Genomic DNA, 19,117 nt, shown 5'->3' on the forward strand with positions numbered 1-19,117 from the left:
TTCATTCACACCTGTGAAAGTAACATGTCTTCCTGTGCACATACAGAAAGGCCCAGCCCAGGCAGAGACTCTGAGGATCGTGCAGGGATGATGTGGACGCAGCAGTTGAGTGGTGTCAGGGAAAGCTCAGTCTTTGGAGCCCCAAGACCAGGATCTGACCCCTGATTTTGCTAGTCACTAGACAAATAGCCTCAGCCACTCCCCCTTCTCTGACCCTCTCCTGGCTCCATCTGTAAAGTTTGTAAAGTTGCACGCTTTGCAAGAGGACTGTTGTGAGGGTCAAGATCACAGTTTTGAAGCATCCTGTGTATATGGGTGCTCAAAAGTTGTAGCTCCCATTGTCACTGTCATCATGTCCATCATCAAAACTGGTTTTGGGTTTTGTGTTGTTGTTGGGTTTTTTTGAGTTGCGGTAGTAGAGATTCAGCCCAGGAACTGGCTCTTGCTAGGCAAGCACTCTACCACTTGAGCTACACCCCCAGCCCTTTTGTTTGTATTTTGTTTTCAAGATAGGACCTCACTAACTCTGTCTGGGCTGGTTTGAACTTGAGATCTTCCTGCCTCTGCCTCCCAAGGAGCTGGGATTGCAGCTGTGTGCCACTCTGCCCAATCTTGCCTAATCTCGATCAAGATTAAACTAACAGTTTTCTGAGGCCTTCCTCAAACCCAAATCCCTATGTTCTGGAAGGTCTGAAGTATGAAGGTTGAGTTGTTCCATATACATCAATGATATTTCATTCTCTCTGACATCAGAGGGGCATCCCGAGGCTCTACCTATGGGCTTTAGCAGCCCAGAGTTTCAGAAATTCCAACAGTATGGCTGACTTCGGTTCCTCCCCTGCTCACCCCCTAAAAGCCTATGGCTTCACTGTCTTTGCACACCAGAGCTCCATCCCATCACCAGAGCTCCATTCTCCCTAAGCTCAGTGGTATCCTCGGAAGGCAGTGGAACTTCTCCTCCAATGTAACCATCTTCACCTGGGACCCCACATCCTTGGGGCCAAAGAGCTTGTCTGCTAAGTTCATCTCTGCTAGCAAGCTTGAAGGTGTAAGCTTTACTTGGTTTCCCCCCTAAGGTAACATATGTGCTTGTACTCTGGATAACCTTGCAAAGTTATCTTAAAGTAAATGAGTAATTCTAGAATCTCCAAGCTGGGAGGGTCCTTAGTGCATCACCCCATCATCCTGCCACGTGGAGTATTTATGAAACTGCAGCATCCCAAGAGAGTCTGAAGAATGCATAGGTGGGCTCCACTTCATGATACCTGGGCACAGGATGAATGGTGACCCCTTTCTTTGCAGTTTTGCCCCCAGTGTGCACGCCTCCTTGTTCTGCTTACGCCACCTGTATGGAGAACAACACGTGTGAGTGTAACCTGAATTACGAAGGTGACGGGATAACATGCACAGGTGGGTCCCCTGTGTACACCTGTGAAATAGCCACATGGGGTGAGACAGGAGCAAGAAGTGGTCACAGTGCCTGGGCTCCTTCCTGGCTCCTCTACTTCCTGCTTGGGCCTGTTCCACAATGCCTACCCTTCTCTAGGACTGTTTCCTTCACAGGTTTGCTCACAGGCCATGGTTTTGAAATTGCTTTGGAAAACAAAATGCCCTTTATTTTATAGTGTTCTTTTTCCCTAACTGAACAAGTAATTCACTCTTCAAAATATTCAGAAAATGCACTACAGTATCAAGAAAAAAGTTACACCTACACATTCCGTGGCCCTCAGTGAGAACCACTGCGTGTCTATAATAGTTAGGATATGGGCTCAGCCATAGGGTCCCAACGGAACCGGACAGGCAGGTGAAACCAGGCAGCTTTCCAGCTGCTCCTCACCCCCTTAGCTTGCGTATTCTACCATTGAAATTGGGGGTTGTGATAACGATGGTCCTAGAAGCCAAAACAACACAGAAGGGAGAAACCAACCAACGTTTAAATCCCGGGCCTGCCATACTCTAGCTGTTTTACCATGTCAGGTCAGGTAAGCTTTCTGAGACTCAGTGTGTTCATCCACAGAATGGAGTCTGCCTCACGAGGTGTCCATAATAACTCTACAGACACATACACACACACACACACACATAACCTGTCCTAACATTAACCCAAACTCACTCTGAAAACTACCAAAATTAGTCCAGAGGTATGTGACAAGGACGGTGGACAGAGGACACCAGGCCTGTTCTGTCAGGGTGTCACAAGGATACTAGCATTGCAGAGCCTAGCAGAGAGGCACAGAGTGTGGAGACAAAGGCACAGAGATGGGGACAGCACACTGGTGTGGATTGCCTGGGACCCCCATTCTGAAGCTCCAGTTGCATGGAGGGAGCAAATGGAGACCTTTCTCCTGCTTTTGCAGTTGTGGATTTCTGCAAACAGAACAATGGAGGTTGTGCCAAGGTCGCCAGATGCTCCCAGAAGGGCACCAAAGTGTCCTGCAGCTGCCCGAAGGGCTATCAGGGGGATGGCCACAGCTGCACAGAGATAGACCCCTGTGCAGATGGCCTCAATGGGGGGTGTCATGAGCATGCCACCTGCAAGATGACCGGCCCGGTGAGTCCTGCTTCCCAGAGGACATTTGAAAGAGCAGCGCCTTTGTCTGGTCAGTCCTTGCTTCTCCACCTGCCTGGCCTCTGCTTACCCTTTGACCTCTTCTCTGCTTTCTTCCCCTCTCAGTCTGTTTCTTGTTAAAAATCAGTGAGCTAAATGAATTTGGTAGACTCAGCAGAAAAGAGACATTAGTGGAAATACTGCTGAAATCCAAATACAAATTCCTTTGTTAAAAGGAATATACCAACATTAAGTTTTTAGTTTTGACAAATGTTCAAAACTCGTGTTGGATAAGATGTTAACATGAGGGGAAACAGTGGGTTGTAGAACGCTATTCCCTCTGCTGTCTTTGTGACTTTCCTAGAATTCTAAAAAATTTATTAAACAAACAAGCTGATAAGAGACATAAAAAGTGGTGCTCAGGTCTTTTTAGAATGGAATCCATCCCGTTTCTCTGGTGAGGAGAGAAGGTGGTGGGAGATGATGGCTGTTACTGGTTACAAATGGGGACTTAGTGGCAGGCCGCCTTTGAGACTTAGCTTCTGAACTTATGGGCTGTTTGGCCTGGGCCTGGCCACCTAACATCCCTGAGCCTCAGTTTCCTCACTTGTAAAGTGGGCCTAATAATACTACAGACATCATAGGGTTGGTGTGGTGATTAAATTAGAATATTCATTGCTTCCACAAGTGGACCTGAAGTACCTACTGCAGGCTGTTGCAGGCACAGAGACAAAGCAATGAAAAGACAGACAGGGTCTCTGGCTTCCAGCAGCTCATGCACAGTAAAGGGAAGGGGGTAGTGCTTGGCGCAGAAACAGGCACCCATGACCCTTTCAGAGGGCATGAAGAGCTGTGAAGAGCACAGGTCATGGAAGGGACCTCAAGAGCTAGTTTCTGAGGGTTTCTCTGAGGAAGTGACATCCACACTGAGGTGATAAGGATGGCAGTTTCATCATGAGCCTATATATTTATTGGTCCTTGAGTGGCTTTGGCTTGTTTCACAGATGTGGTCATCACAGTGAGGCAGTTTTTACATATCTCAATAACCACTATTGATTTAACTCCTGTCATACACCAAACTCTGAGACACACTCCAGAGCCCTTCTGGAATGAGACAGAGGAAGCAGAAGCAAAGAAAATACAAAAGCAAGACATGGCCATTATTTCACTCCCACTGGACAGAGAGGTGCATTCTCTGGGTCTTCTGAGCCCCTCCTGTGCTAGATGGATGTCTCCTGGGCACCTGGGTCCCAGAGTCCTGAAAAAGGCCTTCTTTTATCTTTCCCCACCCTCTTCCCACAGGGCAGGCACAAGTGTGAATGTAAGAGTCACTACGTGGGAGACGGGCTGGACTGTGAGCCAGAGCAGATGCCCCTCGACCGCTGCTTACAGGACAATGGGCAGTGCCACGCAGATGCCAACTGTGTCGACCTCCACTTCCAGGGTCAGTGTGGCTGGGGCCACTGGCCCAAAGCACCTTTCTTGGGGAAGGGGTCTGTACAAGAGTTAAAAAAAAGGCAAAACAAAATAAAATACAGACCAAAGAGTGCACGCATTGCCCAGACCCAGCGAAAGTAGCGGAGGGGCAGAGCCAACGCACAAGTGGGCCTTGAGCTATAGGACCAGGAGGGAGCTCAAAGGCTGCCTGCCCTGGTTTTCCCGAGGCTTGCTCCTCTTACATTGCTTAGCAGCCTTATAACTATTGGCTGGAACTGAATCCGGGAAGCACAGCTTAGAATGTGCAATAGCAAAGAAGTGCCTGCCTCTTGTGGAAGCAATTTCTTAACAGTGGTTTGGATGGTAGCACATTGATTGGCATGTACTCCATGGATTTCCAAAGATGCTTTGAATGGCTTATAATAAACTCATGTGTAAACTAACTCAAGAAAGTAAAAAGGCTTCATGTGGAAGTGCAGTGGCCCAGATGACAGGGCATCTTGAAACCCTATGTAGGAAAGCTGTGAAGGATCCACAAATGTAGTTCTGAGCCAAAGCAAAAAGGGACTTTTGAATGTGACTCAGGGCACTACAGACTGTGGCCAATCAGTATTATTATTTTTTTTTTGAGATCTCTGAGTGAACTTGGCTTTGTTTAATAGAAGGTGACATCTTAGGCAGTTTTTACATATCTCAATAATGTCAAATCAATTGATTTGACAACCTGTCAACACCAAACCCTGAGACACATTTCAGGTCCTTTCTGTGATGAGATTGAGGAAGCATCAGCAGAGAAAATACAGAGGACATACAAGACATTGTTCCTTCAAAAAGAGTCCTGATGCAACTGAGGAACTTTTTAAAAAACTGAAGGAAAAAAGAAGCAAGAAAGAGCACAGGAATTTATCTCATACTCTTGCATCTGAAGTGAAAGAGCAAGAATAGTCAGAGAAGAATTGATAGCAGAACTCAGATGCTGTTTGTAGACCCATATTTACAGCATTATTCACAAAAGCTAAAAGGTACAAACAACCCAAGTGTCTATCCATTGATAAATAAAATATAGTGGAATGTTATTCATCTGATAGATGCTACAACATGGAGCAACCTTGCTAAGTGGAATAAGCTACCAGAAAGACAAGCATGTGTGACTCAGCTACCTGAGTTACCTAGAGTAGGCAGATTCATAGGGACACAAGTAGAATAGAGGCTCCTGGAGGGAGGGGAGGAGAGAATGGAAAGTTAGTCTCTAAAGGGTGCAAAAGTTTCTGTTTGGGATGATGGAAATATGCCAGAAATGGTCACCAACCTTGTAGATGTGCTTAAGAGTTTACACTTGAAATGGTTCAAAGGGTAAATTTTATTTTAGGTTTTATCACAATAATTAAAAAAAAAAAGCTATAGTCAGAGAAGGGAAATCTCCCTAGGTGAGGTAAGAGAAGTCTTTAGAGACGCTGAATAGAGGCTATGGTGGAGATCTGATGGACGCTGGAATAGGGCCAACACAGAGGAGCTGGGGAGACCTTTGTGCTGAGAGACAATGTGGAAAATTATCCAGGGTCAGTGGAGAAGGATGAGGCCCTGGCATGGGGAGGGGCAGAGTATGGTGTCAAGGCTGTGATCCCATGGTATCAGGATGTATACTGAGCAGAGGATAAAGATGAGAGAAAAAAGAACAGACAGTGGACAGAAGTGTGAAGAAAAGGAAAAGCTCCCCAGCAGGCAAGGTTTCCATCCTGTGAGACCCAGTGCAGTGGTGGTTCTGGGCTGAAGTAGATGAGGAGGGAAAGTGACAAGACAGTGGAGAGCTTGGTTGGGGACATTTTATGTTCTAGGTGGTGGCAGAACTTCACGCAGAAATCTTTAATAACAGTTGCTGTTGGGACGGGGGCAAAATGAGCAGCTGGCACCAGGCAGTTTGGGAGCCATGTGCCCCCGGGGAAGTCAGAAAGTGCTTGGTCAACCACCCTGCCTTGTCCCACAGCTCACTCGCAGGTAGAAATCCACACAGCTCATGGAGCAGCTCCACAAGCCTTGACAGCCCTTTAAAATCCCTTGTCAGAAGCACTGCCAACTGGGTGAGCTGAGTGGGTGATTCCTCTCCTTCCTCTTCAGATACCACTGTTGGGGTATTCCATCTCCGCTCCCCACTGGGCCAGTACAAGCTGACCTTCGACAAAGCCAGAGAGGCCTGTGCCAAGGAAGCAGCAGCCATGGCCACTTACAACCAGCTCTCCTATGCCCAGAAGGTGGGTCCCTGTAAGTGGACACTGTGCAGGCAGTGATACAGGGGGCAAGCAGTTGCTTACTTGAAGGCAAGCCCAGGAAGCTCCTAGAGTTTCCTGACATCATGTCCAGTGTCAGGCATCTACTATGTAACAGGCACTGTGTAGGGTGCTTCATTCACTGACAAAATGTATCCATCCTTAAGACATCCCTGAAGGTAGGGGGAGCTCTTATCATTTTACATATAGGGAAACCCAGGCTCAGTACATAACCAAGGTTAAGTAAAATGTCCAACGTCACCCATCTAACAGTGGTAGAGCCAATATTCACATGGAATCCTGACTCCAAAGCCTTTTTTATTCTCAACTGTAATGTCCACCTGTCAAAACAGAGACAGACACTAGAAGTGCCTACATCACAGGTGGAAACCAGCAAGAGCAGTAACCACAAGCCTGGATAGGGTCTCCCTGAACTCAGAAAGCAGTAGCTCTGGGGCTATGAAGGAAACACATGGAGAGTGCCCTAGCTCCCATCCTCAGCAGGGAGGAATTGGGGCTCCTGGTCAAGATTGCCCTCTTAGCCTCTGAAACCAGAAGCCCTGCCCATTGGGAAAAGCCAGCACTTTGGAGTTCCTGGTAGCGATTTCTCACTGGGATCATAAGAAGTGACTGCCTACCTGGTCTGATTTGGAGGCCCTCCCTTCATCACTGCCAAAGCTCTCTACCTTTCTTTAGGCCTGACATTTCTTTTTGGCAGCACTGGGGTTTGAACTCAGGGCCTCACACTTGCAAGGCAAGCACTCTTACCACTTGAGCTACCCTGCCAGCAGACCTCACATTTCTTTACCAAAGAACAAAGCTTTTGATGCCAGGAGCCAGCATCTTGGAGGGACTGAATCTCTTCTCTCCTTGCTTGCTGTATACCCTTGATCAAACCACTGAAACCTTGCTTCTTCCTTGCATGTCTGTATAAGGACTTAAGGTCACACAGCACAAAGTAGGCAATCAGTTTTCAAATTTTTAAGAGATCTGGAATAAATTGGGTTTGAGTCTGCTACTGACTGACTGAACAGGTTATGTAACTTCTCTTTGCCTCAGTCATCTCAATTATAGAATAAGGATTTTAAAAGTTCCAACTTCATAGGATTAATATGAGGGTAAAATGTGTCATCATGTGGAAAACCCTTCCAAGAGAACCTGGCCCCAAATAAGCACTCAGTAAGGGTTATGATTATGATGGTGGTGGTGGTGATGAAGGATGGGGGTAGGGGAAGAAGAGGGGAAAGGGAAGAAGGAGGAGGGGGAAGAGAGGGAGGAGGAGAAAAAGAAGAAGGAAGGAAGGAAGGGAGGGAGGGAGGAAGGGAGGGAGGAAAGGAGGTGAGCTTTTTCTCTCGCTCCTTTGTTGGAGTGAGCTTTCTCTCACTCCAGGTTATTACCGAACCTTACTAGGGCTAACTGGGACTGGGCTGCAACAGGAGATTCAGAAAGGACACAGGATATACACACAGACAGAAAGTGGGATCTGGTGTGTTGGGCACTCAGGTGGAGATGCACAACTGCCTCATTGCTTCTTTTGTCTATTATTCTCTTCATTTACTCTGCTTCTTTTCTCTATCTTTATTCTTTAACACCTTACTCCTTTATAGTTCTTTAAAACCTTTCTTCTAAAGTCTTCTTTTCTGTTCTTTAAAGTCTCTTTCCTTAGACTCACCCTGTCCCATGTTTTCTCTTAGCTTATCTTTAGCATAATCTCTCTTAGAGTCTTTGTCTCCAGACTTGCACTGTACCATGTTCTCTCTGTAGCTTTCTTAAAGCCTAGGTGCTCAGACTTGCAAACAACAACAGCTTCATCTAAAACTGTAATCGCATAACTCTTAAAGTCTCAGTCCTTAGACTTGCACTGTCCCATGTTCTCTTTAGCTCTTCTTTAGCTTAGCTTTTCTAAAGCCCATGTATAAAGTTCTTGGTGCAGACTTTCTATCAACCCCTCTTTAGTAATTCCCCTTTAGCAATTTCCCTTTAGCAATTCTATTCCGTTCAGCAATCTCCCTCCAGCACTTTCCCTTCAGCAATTCATTTCCTTTCAGCAGTTCATTTCCCTTCAGCAATCCTTTTCCATTCAGCAATTCTTTTCCCTTCAGCAATTCTTTTCCCTTCAGCAATCCTTTTCCCTTCAGCAATTCTTTTCCCTTCCAAAAGCCTACCACACCAAAAAGCCAAATGCCCAAAAAAAAAAGCTTTGAGGCTTTTTTGAGCAAAAGCCTCAAAGCAAAAGCCCCTAAAGCAAAAGCCCAAAGCAAAAAGCCCCAAAAGCAAAAGCCTCCCTCCTTCACTGAGTCTTTATATCCAGTGGTAAACAGGATGGAGCAGCAGTTCTCAGGGAGGGGCATGACATTGTAACAGGAGAAACCTGTGTTCCTGCTTTCTGAACATAAACAACTTAGGAAAAGCAGCTGTTCTGCATTTTCCTCTTCTATGGCCAGTGCTATGCCAATCTCAGCCTACAGATAAATCTCTTAGGAAAAGCAACTGAGCTGCATCTCCCCTTGCTTATGTCCAGTTCTCATAGGCTTCTCATAATCCACTCTCCCCAAGGAAGGAAGGAGAAAGAAAAGACGAAAAGGAGGAGAAAGGAATAATCAGAGTTCTTTCATCAATTAAGAGTTTGTTTACATATAAGCAAGAATTTGAACCAGAGTAAATGGCTGATAGTGAATCCTTTCTCAAGAACAGAGAAAAGTGAGTACAAAGGACACAGGCACTTACAAGAAAGAGAGGGCACCACAGTCATTCTTCCAATGGCTCAATAAGCAAAAATGTAGTGACATGTTCCAAGCATAGGAATACAATAGGCTCTGTAGGACTGGCTCCATGGAGCTTACAATCTGATTGGGGAGTCAGAAATTAACCCAGTGATACCACAGCAAATATAAAATTGTAACTGATCCTTGGTCATGTCTGTGTCCCTACAGGCCAAGTATCACCTTTGTTCAGCTGGTTGGCTGGAGAGTGGGCGGGTTGCCTACCCCACAGCCTATGCCTCCCCGAACTGTGGCTCGGGTATTGTTGGGATAGTAGACTATGGACCCAGGCCCAACAAGAGTGAAATGTGGGATGTCTTCTGCTATCGGATGAAAGGTAACTGCCCCAGCTATACTTCCCGCTCCAGGCCGTGCAGTGGCTGAGCAGTCCTCAGCCTGGCGAGCCAATCCCCAAGGGTAAGCAGAACAACCCAGGTCTCACTGTGTGCCTCTGCTCCCCAGATGTCAACTGCACCTGCAAGATGGGCTATGTGGGAGATGGCTTTTCATGCAGTGGGAACCTGCTTCAGGTCCTCATGTCCTTCCCCTCGCTCACAAATTTCCTGATGGTATGTACCATGTCTCTTGGGGTCCACCTCAGGTTGGGAGAGCTGCCTCCAAGTAGCTGTAGGATGAGGAGGAGTGAGTTCTTGAAAAAAGCTAAAGGCTCATAGTGGGTAAGAGGTGAGGGCAGGAGTGCTGGACCACCTTCTTTGAATTTGAGGCTTGGTTTGCCACTCACTACTTTAAACAGGTAACTTCCTTTCTGAACCTCATTTTTCTTAACTGTAAAATGGAGTTAATGACAGCCTCATGGGGTCATTATGATCATTAAATGAGCTGATGTTTACAAATCATTTAGATCCTTGGTGAGCACATAGAAAGTCTTCATATCTCTGCTTATGTCTCGAGATGATTAAGAGTCTTGAGGGAGAGGGTGATCATGGTACTAAGCCTGCCTGGTGATCTGGAGCCAAACTAACATGGAATCAGTTTGCACTTTGCACTGCACCTGAAGTCACATCAGTGTTCTCCAAATTATGTCCAATGAAGAGAAAGCTCTATTTGGAGGATTTGGTGTTGACTGATCACAAAACTAAACTAATAATAACAGCTAACTAATAATAACTAAACTAATAATAACAGTTTTATGATCAGTTGACTGATCATAAAACTAAACTAATAATAACAGCTAACACCCACACTGAGCCCTTTTCAAGGTCATTTCATCTGGACACAAAATGTAAGCTCTAAAAGGGAAAGGATTTCCCCTATGTTGACTACTACTGTATCTCCAACATCCCAGATAGTGGCACATTGAGCTGGTACTCAATAAATACTTGTTAGACTCACTAAATTCTCATGAAAATTTATATACTTACTGCTATTGCTCCCATTTTTTTAGATGAAGAAACTGAGTTTAGCAAAGTCAAGGATGTATCCTAACACCCCAGAACTGGGCTCAAATTCAGTTAGCTTGGTGCCCACCTCCCTCTCATCCTTTATGTGGAAGAAGAGGAGTGGAGAACAGGGACATTAGTGACTGAGCCACTGTCTCCAGTAGAACTGACAGTGACCTTGGAAGGAGAAGATACTAGCCATAAGTGCAGGGCTGGCAAGGTCAGAGCAGAAGTGATACCAAGGACACACACACAAAGTCAAGCAGGGAGTAGGGGGTGGCATTTTGCATTGTGAGGAGGGAAGACTTTCACAAGAAGATGGCATTTGAGCAAAGAGTTCACCATGCCGACATGGGGGAAGAAGACTATAGGCAAAGAGAACAGTTGAACAAATAATGAAAGGCTGGGTTGGTTTGAGAAGCATCAAGGAAGCCAGTATGCTGGAGCAGAGTGAGCAAGAGAAGGGACACCTGGTCCCAAAGTCCATAGAACAATAGCTAAAGATTTGAACCTCATGAGCTATTATGAGTACTTTGACTTTTCCTCTGAGTGAAGTAGGGGCCATTGCAAGAATTTGAACAATGGACATTCAACATATGACCAGTATTTCAAAGGACTTCTCAGGCTGCCATGTTGTGGATGGTCTATAATGTGACTATGTCTTAGGACCATAGGATTCTTTGAGGAAAGGAAAAGTCCTCCTAAAATTTGCTCAAGGAGGAGTGAGAGAAAATAGGAAGGGAGTGGCAACCTGACCTTGGCCTGACATTAGGAATATTCCCAGAGGTGTGATACCCTGTAACCCTCTCCAGTCACCTGTTGTGAGATGTCAGAAACATAGACAAACATATTTGTATCTTCTCATAATGTCAAAGTGTATTGAATAACCATAAATTCATAAGCTGCATCAATTTCATTGGCTTTAATTCACCAAGTACTACTGATTTCACATGGTATTCCTGACCATTAGCAAACACAGGTTCTTCTAGTTTGATCTTAATTAATAATAGTAACTCTCAGGTCACACATGACATGATATATAGGTTACAGAATGACTAAGAAAGTGTTAAAAAGCCCCTGCAGAGTTCAAAGGGGCCTTCCTGAAGGCAAGAGCAGAGAGCTGATAGCGATACAGAGAGTCACTGCAAGTGGTTAAATAAAATAGTAACATAATAAGCCCAGTCACAGAGCTGTTCTGGCACAGGGCTGCCAAAGCACAAAGCTAGCTCAAGGCATAAGGCTGTTTCCTGATGCAGAGCTGGTTTCAGTCTTTTTGTGTAGGCAAGGGGCAATTCAAGTGGGCCCTGTCAAGTAGGGGGGAATCAAGCTGAGCTGAAGCCCCAGGGACAGAGTTGGGAGTCATCATGAGTTGATCTTTTATACATGCATTGGATGTCTAATCACAGGTTAGTGGGTGCCACTTTACTCCAGTGTTCGGTACCCCATCTTTTAGATGATACAGGTGAGGGGGTTGCATCATTCATTGGTCTGGTATGTTTGTTAAGCTCACAGGCCTGGTTTTTCTGATAATAATTTTGATATACTCATGTGCCCATGTGTTCCCCAATTTAATTTGTAAGCTCATAGGTGGTAATATTTTTTGCATAAATAAGTTATTTATCAACCTATGCCTCATGGTATGTGCTGGAGAGATACTGGTTGTTTATTTCCACAAATTAGATGACAGAGTCGTTCTGCCTCAACATTTGCATTCAGAATGGACAAACTGCTGTTTTACACAATGGGGTCATTGAATGTAAGGCACATCCTGAAAGTTACTGTTCTGTACAGTATGGAGTAACTTAGAGCAGGGCATATCCTGATCTCCACACTACTTCAAGTTCCACAAACCAGAGCTGACCTATATCTGACAGCTTCCTTCCTGTCCCCAGGAAGTGCTGGCCTATTCCAACAGCTCAGCCCGAGGCCAGGCATTTCTGAAGCACCTGACTGACCTGTCCATCCATAGTACCCTCTTTGTGCCACAGAACAGTGGGCTTCAAGAAAATGAGGTGAGTTCAGGCCCCCTGTGCCCACACTTCAGACTAAAATGAGTTGTCTGTCACCACAAAATGCAATCCCTGTATAGTGATTTAGCTCAGTTATCTGCCATTCAGCTGTTGCTCTGGTCTAAGACCAGCCATCAGTGGCTCCAGGCTGGCCTGTTGATGGTTCTCTCCACAGGGCTCTCATGCTCCAGCAGGCTAGCCTGGGCACGTTCTCATGGCTATGGTAAGGAGTAAGAGTGGCACGTGCACACACAGTCCCTCCAGTGCTTTCCAAACTTCTGGTCATGTTTGCTAATATGCCACTGCCCAATAGGTCATGTGACTAAGCACCAAGTCAGAAGAGGAAACAGAGTTATGTGGGCAGGGGCTAAGATACAAGCAAGGGGAAATACCCAGGGCCACTGATACAATAAACGTAGCACACCAAGCTTCTTCAGGATGTGGTACACAGAAGAATGGCAGGATTTATTCAAAGAGCCCATAAAGGGCTGACCTTCATTCTATCAGCCGCAGGTTGCCACCTGGGGCTGCCCACATGGACCTATGCCAGATCTACTCTTCCCAGGGTGTACCACTTGGGAAGCTCTGCTTTTGACAACAAGGATGACTTCAGTCCCTCATCCTAACTATAAGTGAGCTCCTTGCAGAGCCTAGCAAGACACCTGAGAAAAATGGTATTTTCCAGCCTTGAAAGAACATTCTTGTGTTTCTCCTTTCCTCTCAGACCCTGTCTGGGCGGGACATTGAACACCACCTTGCCAATGTCAGCATCTTTTTTTACAATGACCTTGTCAATGGTACCATCCTACAAACAAAATTGGGAAGCCAGCTACTCATCACTTCCAGCCAGGACCAGCTACATCAGGTATGAAAAGTCTTCTTGGGCTGTCTTGAACAAGCTTTGTCAGAAATATATACAAACTCATTTGTGTCTTTCTGCAATGTCAAAATTTAGTGAATAACAATACATTTACAGGTTACATCAATTCCATTGGCATTGATTAACCAAGTACTGCTGATTTCACTTGGTATTCATGGCCATGGCAAAAACAGGTTCTTCTGTTTCAATTTTAATTACTATTATTAACTCTCAGATCAAACATTAAACTTCACACACTGATATATAGGTTACAGAATGACTAAGGAAAGGTTAAAACACCTGCAGGGTTCAAAGGGGCCTTACTAAAGACAAGAGGGAAAATTGATACAGATGCAAAGACAATCACTGCAGACAGTTAGGTAAGACAGTAACATAACTGAGCCACTGAGCTGTTCTGGCACAGGGCTGCCAAAGTACAGAGTTCCAGGGGCAAAGCTTACTGGGTTCAGAGGAATGGGAAGTCTAGTGGGTCATATCAAGCAGGGGGATCAAACTGAGCTGAATCTGTCCCAGGGACAAAATAAGGAATTTGTCACCTGTTGATCCCATGATGCATGCATGGGATAGTCTGATGATGGTTAGAGGATGGATGCCACTATATCAGGTGTTAAGAGCCCCTCCTTTCAGATGATCCTAGAGAGGAGGTTGCATCATTTGCTGGTCTGGTGTGTTGAATGAGCTCTTGGCTCTGGTTTTTCTTCAATGGTTTTGAAACACCCATGTATTCCTGTGTTCTGAACTTAATTTGATAAGTTCATATGTGGCAGTACATGGTTTGTGCTAGACAGGGTGGTTGTTTACATGCACAAACAAGATGACAGGATCATTCTCACTCAAAATTTACACTCAAAATGGAACAAACTGATGTTTTGTAAAATAGAGTAATTGCGTGCAAGGCACCGGCTGAAAGCCACTATTTTATACAACGTGGAGTAACTTAGGCAAGGCACAACCACCAAATGGCTGCACCTACACATGGGTTTCTAGTGCAAAGTTCCTGGTATACACTGGTTGCTCAATAGGTGGCAAATATTATAATGTGAAGGTAAACTCTAAATCTATAGATAGGGGATGATATTAATACACACCATAGCATACTAAGCAGCCCTACCCCTTGGAAAGCGGGCCTCAGAAGCTGGTAATGAGGAAGAAGAAGTGAAACCGTTTTAAAGCTCTTTGATTTTTCACCTTTGTTTCTGTTGGCTTATCAGTCTATCCCAGGCATTAATAGGTGGGCTTTGAAGGCAAATGAACCTGACATGAATTAATCCTGACATGCCACTTGTTAGCTGTAAGAACTTAGACAGTTACCCAGCTTCCCTGTGTTTACGTTTCCTCATCTGATAAGCAGGGATTGGGGTAGGGGGAAGATAATGCTGACAGTGCCAATGGTGGTAATGGTAATGGTTATTTTGATAATGGTAATGTCAGAGAGGGAAATTGTCCTTCTGCCCATTAGAGTGTTTTGTGGCTGGGCCCAAAAATTAAACTGGCATAAGACACCTTCACAGGAGAAAAGCACATAAAATTTACTTAATATTTTATGTGCACAAGGGCATCCTCATAAGAAAAAATGAAGAACCAAAGAAGCAGTTCATACTGAGAGCTTGCATACTTTTTAAACAAACAACAAATAACAAAAAATCTTTTTGAGGGGAAGTTACAAGACAAAGTGGTTTGGGCTGAGTAAATTGTGGGACCATGACTAGGAAACACATGGTAGAAGTGAATGGAGACGAGGGTTGTTTTAGTAGGCTGGTTTCTCCAGATCCATTTTGGCATCAACTCTCAGTCTCTGGTGATAAGAATTTTCTTCTCTCCCTGGTTCAGGAAGGGCAGCTTTCTGTTAGGAAGTTTTACCTGCTTTTAGGTAGAAAGGAAGAAGTCAGTGAGTCACCCCTGAATCTGTCATTTCTCAAGTGACTTCAACTAAAAACTAAAATCAATATGCCAAATTGGCATATTTTGAAGTAGTATGTCCTGAACCCCTTCAGTAGTGATGGTGGTGGTGGTGGTGGCGGTGATGACCACAATGACCATGAATTCTAAATCACAATGATTCAAAGCTTGTGGTGTGCAGAGAATAATACCTGGCACATGGGATATTGTCTTTTAATCCTCTCCTGATAAATGAGTTCTGTTATTGAAGAACAGTAGTTTAGTCTGTGCTTCATAAATGTCAATGTACATTTGAATCATCTGTTAAAACACAACCTATGACACAGCAAGGTGGCATATGGGGCTTCAGTTCTGCCCACATGAGCTGGTGGATCACAGTGGGATTAGCACACTCAGAAATCCCTTTTCTAGCGGTTTGGTGTGATGTTCAGAGCCCTGGACCTGGTGTGGGTTCCTGTCTGTTACCTTAGTGATCTTGGACAAGCCATTTTCCTTCTGATTGCTCACCTGTCATACAAGAGGATCAGAGGAATGGCCCCTGAGGTTTCCACTGTCCTTAGAGCAGCTTTTTGGCGATCTTGCACACTTGGTTGAGAAGGCAACCACTGTGTTCTGGAGTGGGCAGATAGTGAGCAGCAAGCGAAGACAGGACTGAAACCTAGGCTCTGGGGGCCTCAGGGAAGCTCGACAGAACAGGAGGGCTGCCCACCTGGGAGAAGACCAGCAGGTCACAGAGCTCTAGCTACTCTCTTCTCTTTTCCCAAGGAGGAGGCCAGGTTTGTGGATGGAAGAGCCATTTTGCAGTGGGACATCTTTGCCTCGAATGGAGTTATTCATGTCATTTCCAGTCCCCTAAAAGCACCTCTCACCCCAGAGGTGAGTATCCAGGCTTCCGGGTTGGGGCCAGGAAGAGTTCAGTGTGCACTCCCCCAACCTATCACTAGAAACCCTGACCCCAGCTCCCTCCTGGAGAGATGGAGCAGGGAGTGCTTCCCACCTCCAAGGCAGCTGGCCTGGTTCATCCCATCCCTCCTCCCATTAGCAGTGCTCCTGCTGGGTGAAAGGGGAAGAAGGAGCCAATAGAGGAACACTGGAGGGAAAGTGAGGAACCCTGGGCTCCGTAGCACCTCCAAGCCTGCTTCCCTCATCTACTAAGTGTGGGGGTGGGGAAAACCTAATGCCTCCTTCCCTGCATTTTGGAGAATACCGTGAGTTGAGAAATGCAAACTACAGTAGTTCCTGGCACGTGGGCCATGCTGTCTGAAGTTGGCCGTACTGTTGTTAGGACGCTTTTTCCCAGGAGCACGAGGGAGTGGTGAGCTGCTAGCTGCTGGAAGTTCCTTGGCATAGTGGTTAGGTGAATAAGCTCCAGAGCCAGACTGGGTTCAAAACCCACTTCTGTCTCTAACTAACTGCATCATATTGGGCAAGTGTTTAACATCTCTGTGCCTCAGTTTACCCATATAAAAATAGGAAAATAACCCCTGTCCCCATCTCTTTGGGCTACTATAAATGGGTTATTTCACATAAGGGCTTAGAACAGACCTGGCAGTAGGAAGGGCTCAATACGTGCTAACGTACCATTATTTTTACTCCAAGACGCCTGAAGTCAGCAAGGAGGGTGAACTCCTGAAGGGTACCTTTCTGGGGAATCACCAGTTATAAGAACTGACCCCTCTTTCTGTGTTCAGACTTCAGCCCACTCCGGCCTGGGGACAGGGATATTTTTCGCCGTAGTCCTGGTCTTGGGAGCCATTGCTCTGGCTGTCTATTCTTACTTTCGGCTGAACCGGAAAACAATTGGCTTCCAGCATTTTGAGGTAAGAAAGAAAAATGGGAACATGATAATGGTCATTCCCTCATCCATTTCCTGTTGCCATCACAGAATGCCTTGAGGCAGGGTGATTTATAAAGAACAGAGGTTTGTTTAGAGGTTCTAGAGTCTGGGCGGTCCAAGAGCATGGTGCCACCAACATCTGCTCAGCTTCTGGCAAGGGGATCAGGGACAGGGACCTGCACAGCCACAGGCCTTGCACTGCGGCCAGCAAAACTCATTTTGCTTGATGTGCACAGTTGAGTTCACCTCAGGTTAGGGGCAAGCTCCGGAGCTGCCCATGGAGTGACCCTATGTGTCAGTCAGCTTTCCCTTACTATAACAAAAATACCTGAGACAAACCACTTATACAGAAGAAAGGTTTGTTTGGGCTCATGGTTTCAGAAGTTTCAGTCCATGGCTACCTGGTCCCATTGCCTTGGGCCTGTGGCAAGGCAACACATCATGCGGGAACGTATGACAGGGAAACTGCTCACCTCACAGTGGCTGGGAAACAGAGAGAGAGAGGAAAAGGAGGGGCCAGGGCTCTAATATCCCTCACAGAGGCACACCCAGTGACCAAACTTCTTCCAGTAGGCCTCCCTGCCTAAGCGTTCCACCACCTCCCAAGAGTACATAGGCATCATAGGGTCCAAGCCTTTGGAGAACACTTACCCAAACCACAGCACGCTGGGAACTGGGCCAGGCAGTACAGTGTCAAGCATCCTTCTTCATACTCTGTGCCCTTCCCTGCCCCCCTCCTGCTGCCGCCACCTCAAAACATGCCTGGTAAAGGGTGTGCAGAGTGCCCAAGCAGCAGTCACTGTCTCTTTACAGGTAGCTTGTGCATTTATAAGCTCAGAGGCAAATCTCAGAAATAACTTAATCTATTTTCTATTGCTATAACTAAATGTCACAAAGTAGACAATTTAAAATGAATAGAATTCTATTCAGCTCACAGCTCAAAGGCTGGGAGAGCCGGATCAGGCAGCCGCATCTAGTGAGGGCTTCTTGCTAGTGGAGACTCTGCAGAATCCCAATATTTACTGAGCACCACATGGAGAGACAGCCAAGTTCCTGCTCAGGTGTCTCCTCCTCTTCTATAAAGCCACAGTTCCATTGGATTGGGGCCCCACCCCTATGGCCTCCTTCAATTGCTTTCCAAAGGTTCCCCTCCCAAATACCATAGCTGAACTATGTTTCTACCCTCTTAACACCTCACCCTGGGGGGTAAATTTCAACGTGAGTCCTGGTATACCACAGCAGTGGTATACATCCTGTATGCCTCATTCCTATGTTCAGAGACGGGCCTTAGCACTCCAGGGTGACAGGAGTCACAACAGTAATCTTCTTGGGTGGGAGGGAGTACTGGCAGACAGAGAACATGGGAGCACTTCACTGAGAGGGAATGCAAATTTCCCTGCTGATTTGGTAGTGGTCACACCTGCTAGGATGTGTGTAGACCTTGCTTAGCTAAACACTCAAGATCAGTACATTTTATTACATTTCAGTCAGATCTCAACAAAGTACTGCTCAAAAGTCTGGGTGTGTTGGTACACACCTGTAATCTCAGCTATTTGAGAGGCAGAGATAGCCTCTCAACAGTCTGAGGCCAGCCTGGGCAAAAGCATGAGACCCTACTTGAAAAACAAAGCAAAAGAGCAGGGGACATGGCTCAAGTGATGGAGTACCTGCCAAGCAAGCACAGGCCCTGAGTTTAATCCCCAGTACCAACAAAACCTCCCAGGGGCAGAGGGTGGCTTGTTGTACCTAGCAACTGAAGCGAGAGTCCCTGCCTTGGGGACAGTCCTGGCTCTCAGCCCTTCTGCTTGTCTTTCTGAACAGTCAGAAGAGGACATCGACGTTGCAGCCCTTAGCAAGCAGCCGCCTGAGAACATTTCAAACCCTCTGTATGAGAGTGCAACCTCAGGGCCCCCGGGGCCTTCCTACGACTCCTTCATGGTGAGTTTGCCCTTTTATTAGGAACAAGTTTAGATGGGTCCAGAAGAATGTCCTCCAGCAGATCTCAATGGAGAGCACTACACCAGGAGAGCTCCTTCTAGAACATGTCTCAGACAGCAAGCCTCAGGGCCAGTCTTGCAAGC

The 19,117-nt window shown here is 46.0% G+C and overlaps 1 protein-coding gene across 1 annotated transcript in view; it reads left to right on the forward strand.

Annotated features, from left to right (window-relative positions):
• Positions 1 to 19,117, forward strand: part of Stab2 (stabilin 2) — a 164,865-nt gene that overhangs the window by 143,496 nt on the left and 2,252 nt on the right. Inside the window, exons 58-68 of the mRNA XM_074084259.1 lie at positions 1,303 to 1,410; positions 2,358 to 2,551; positions 3,851 to 3,992; positions 6,101 to 6,234; positions 9,183 to 9,348; positions 9,474 to 9,580; positions 12,304 to 12,423; positions 13,145 to 13,285; positions 15,965 to 16,075; positions 16,891 to 17,019; positions 18,858 to 18,974. Of these exons, the coding sequence (XP_073940360.1) occupies positions 1,303 to 1,410; positions 2,358 to 2,551; positions 3,851 to 3,992; positions 6,101 to 6,234; positions 9,183 to 9,348; positions 9,474 to 9,580; positions 12,304 to 12,423; positions 13,145 to 13,285; positions 15,965 to 16,075; positions 16,891 to 17,019; positions 18,858 to 18,974 (1,469 nt within the window). The remainder of the gene's footprint in view (positions 1 to 1,302; positions 1,411 to 2,357; positions 2,552 to 3,850; positions 3,993 to 6,100; positions 6,235 to 9,182; positions 9,349 to 9,473; positions 9,581 to 12,303; positions 12,424 to 13,144; positions 13,286 to 15,964; positions 16,076 to 16,890; positions 17,020 to 18,857; positions 18,975 to 19,117) is intronic.

Source organism: Castor canadensis, chromosome 8 (assembly GCF_047511655.1).
Source record: "Castor canadensis chromosome 8, mCasCan1.hap1v2, whole genome shotgun sequence".
Classification (NCBI taxonomy): Eukaryota; Metazoa; Chordata; class Mammalia; order Rodentia; family Castoridae; genus Castor; species Castor canadensis.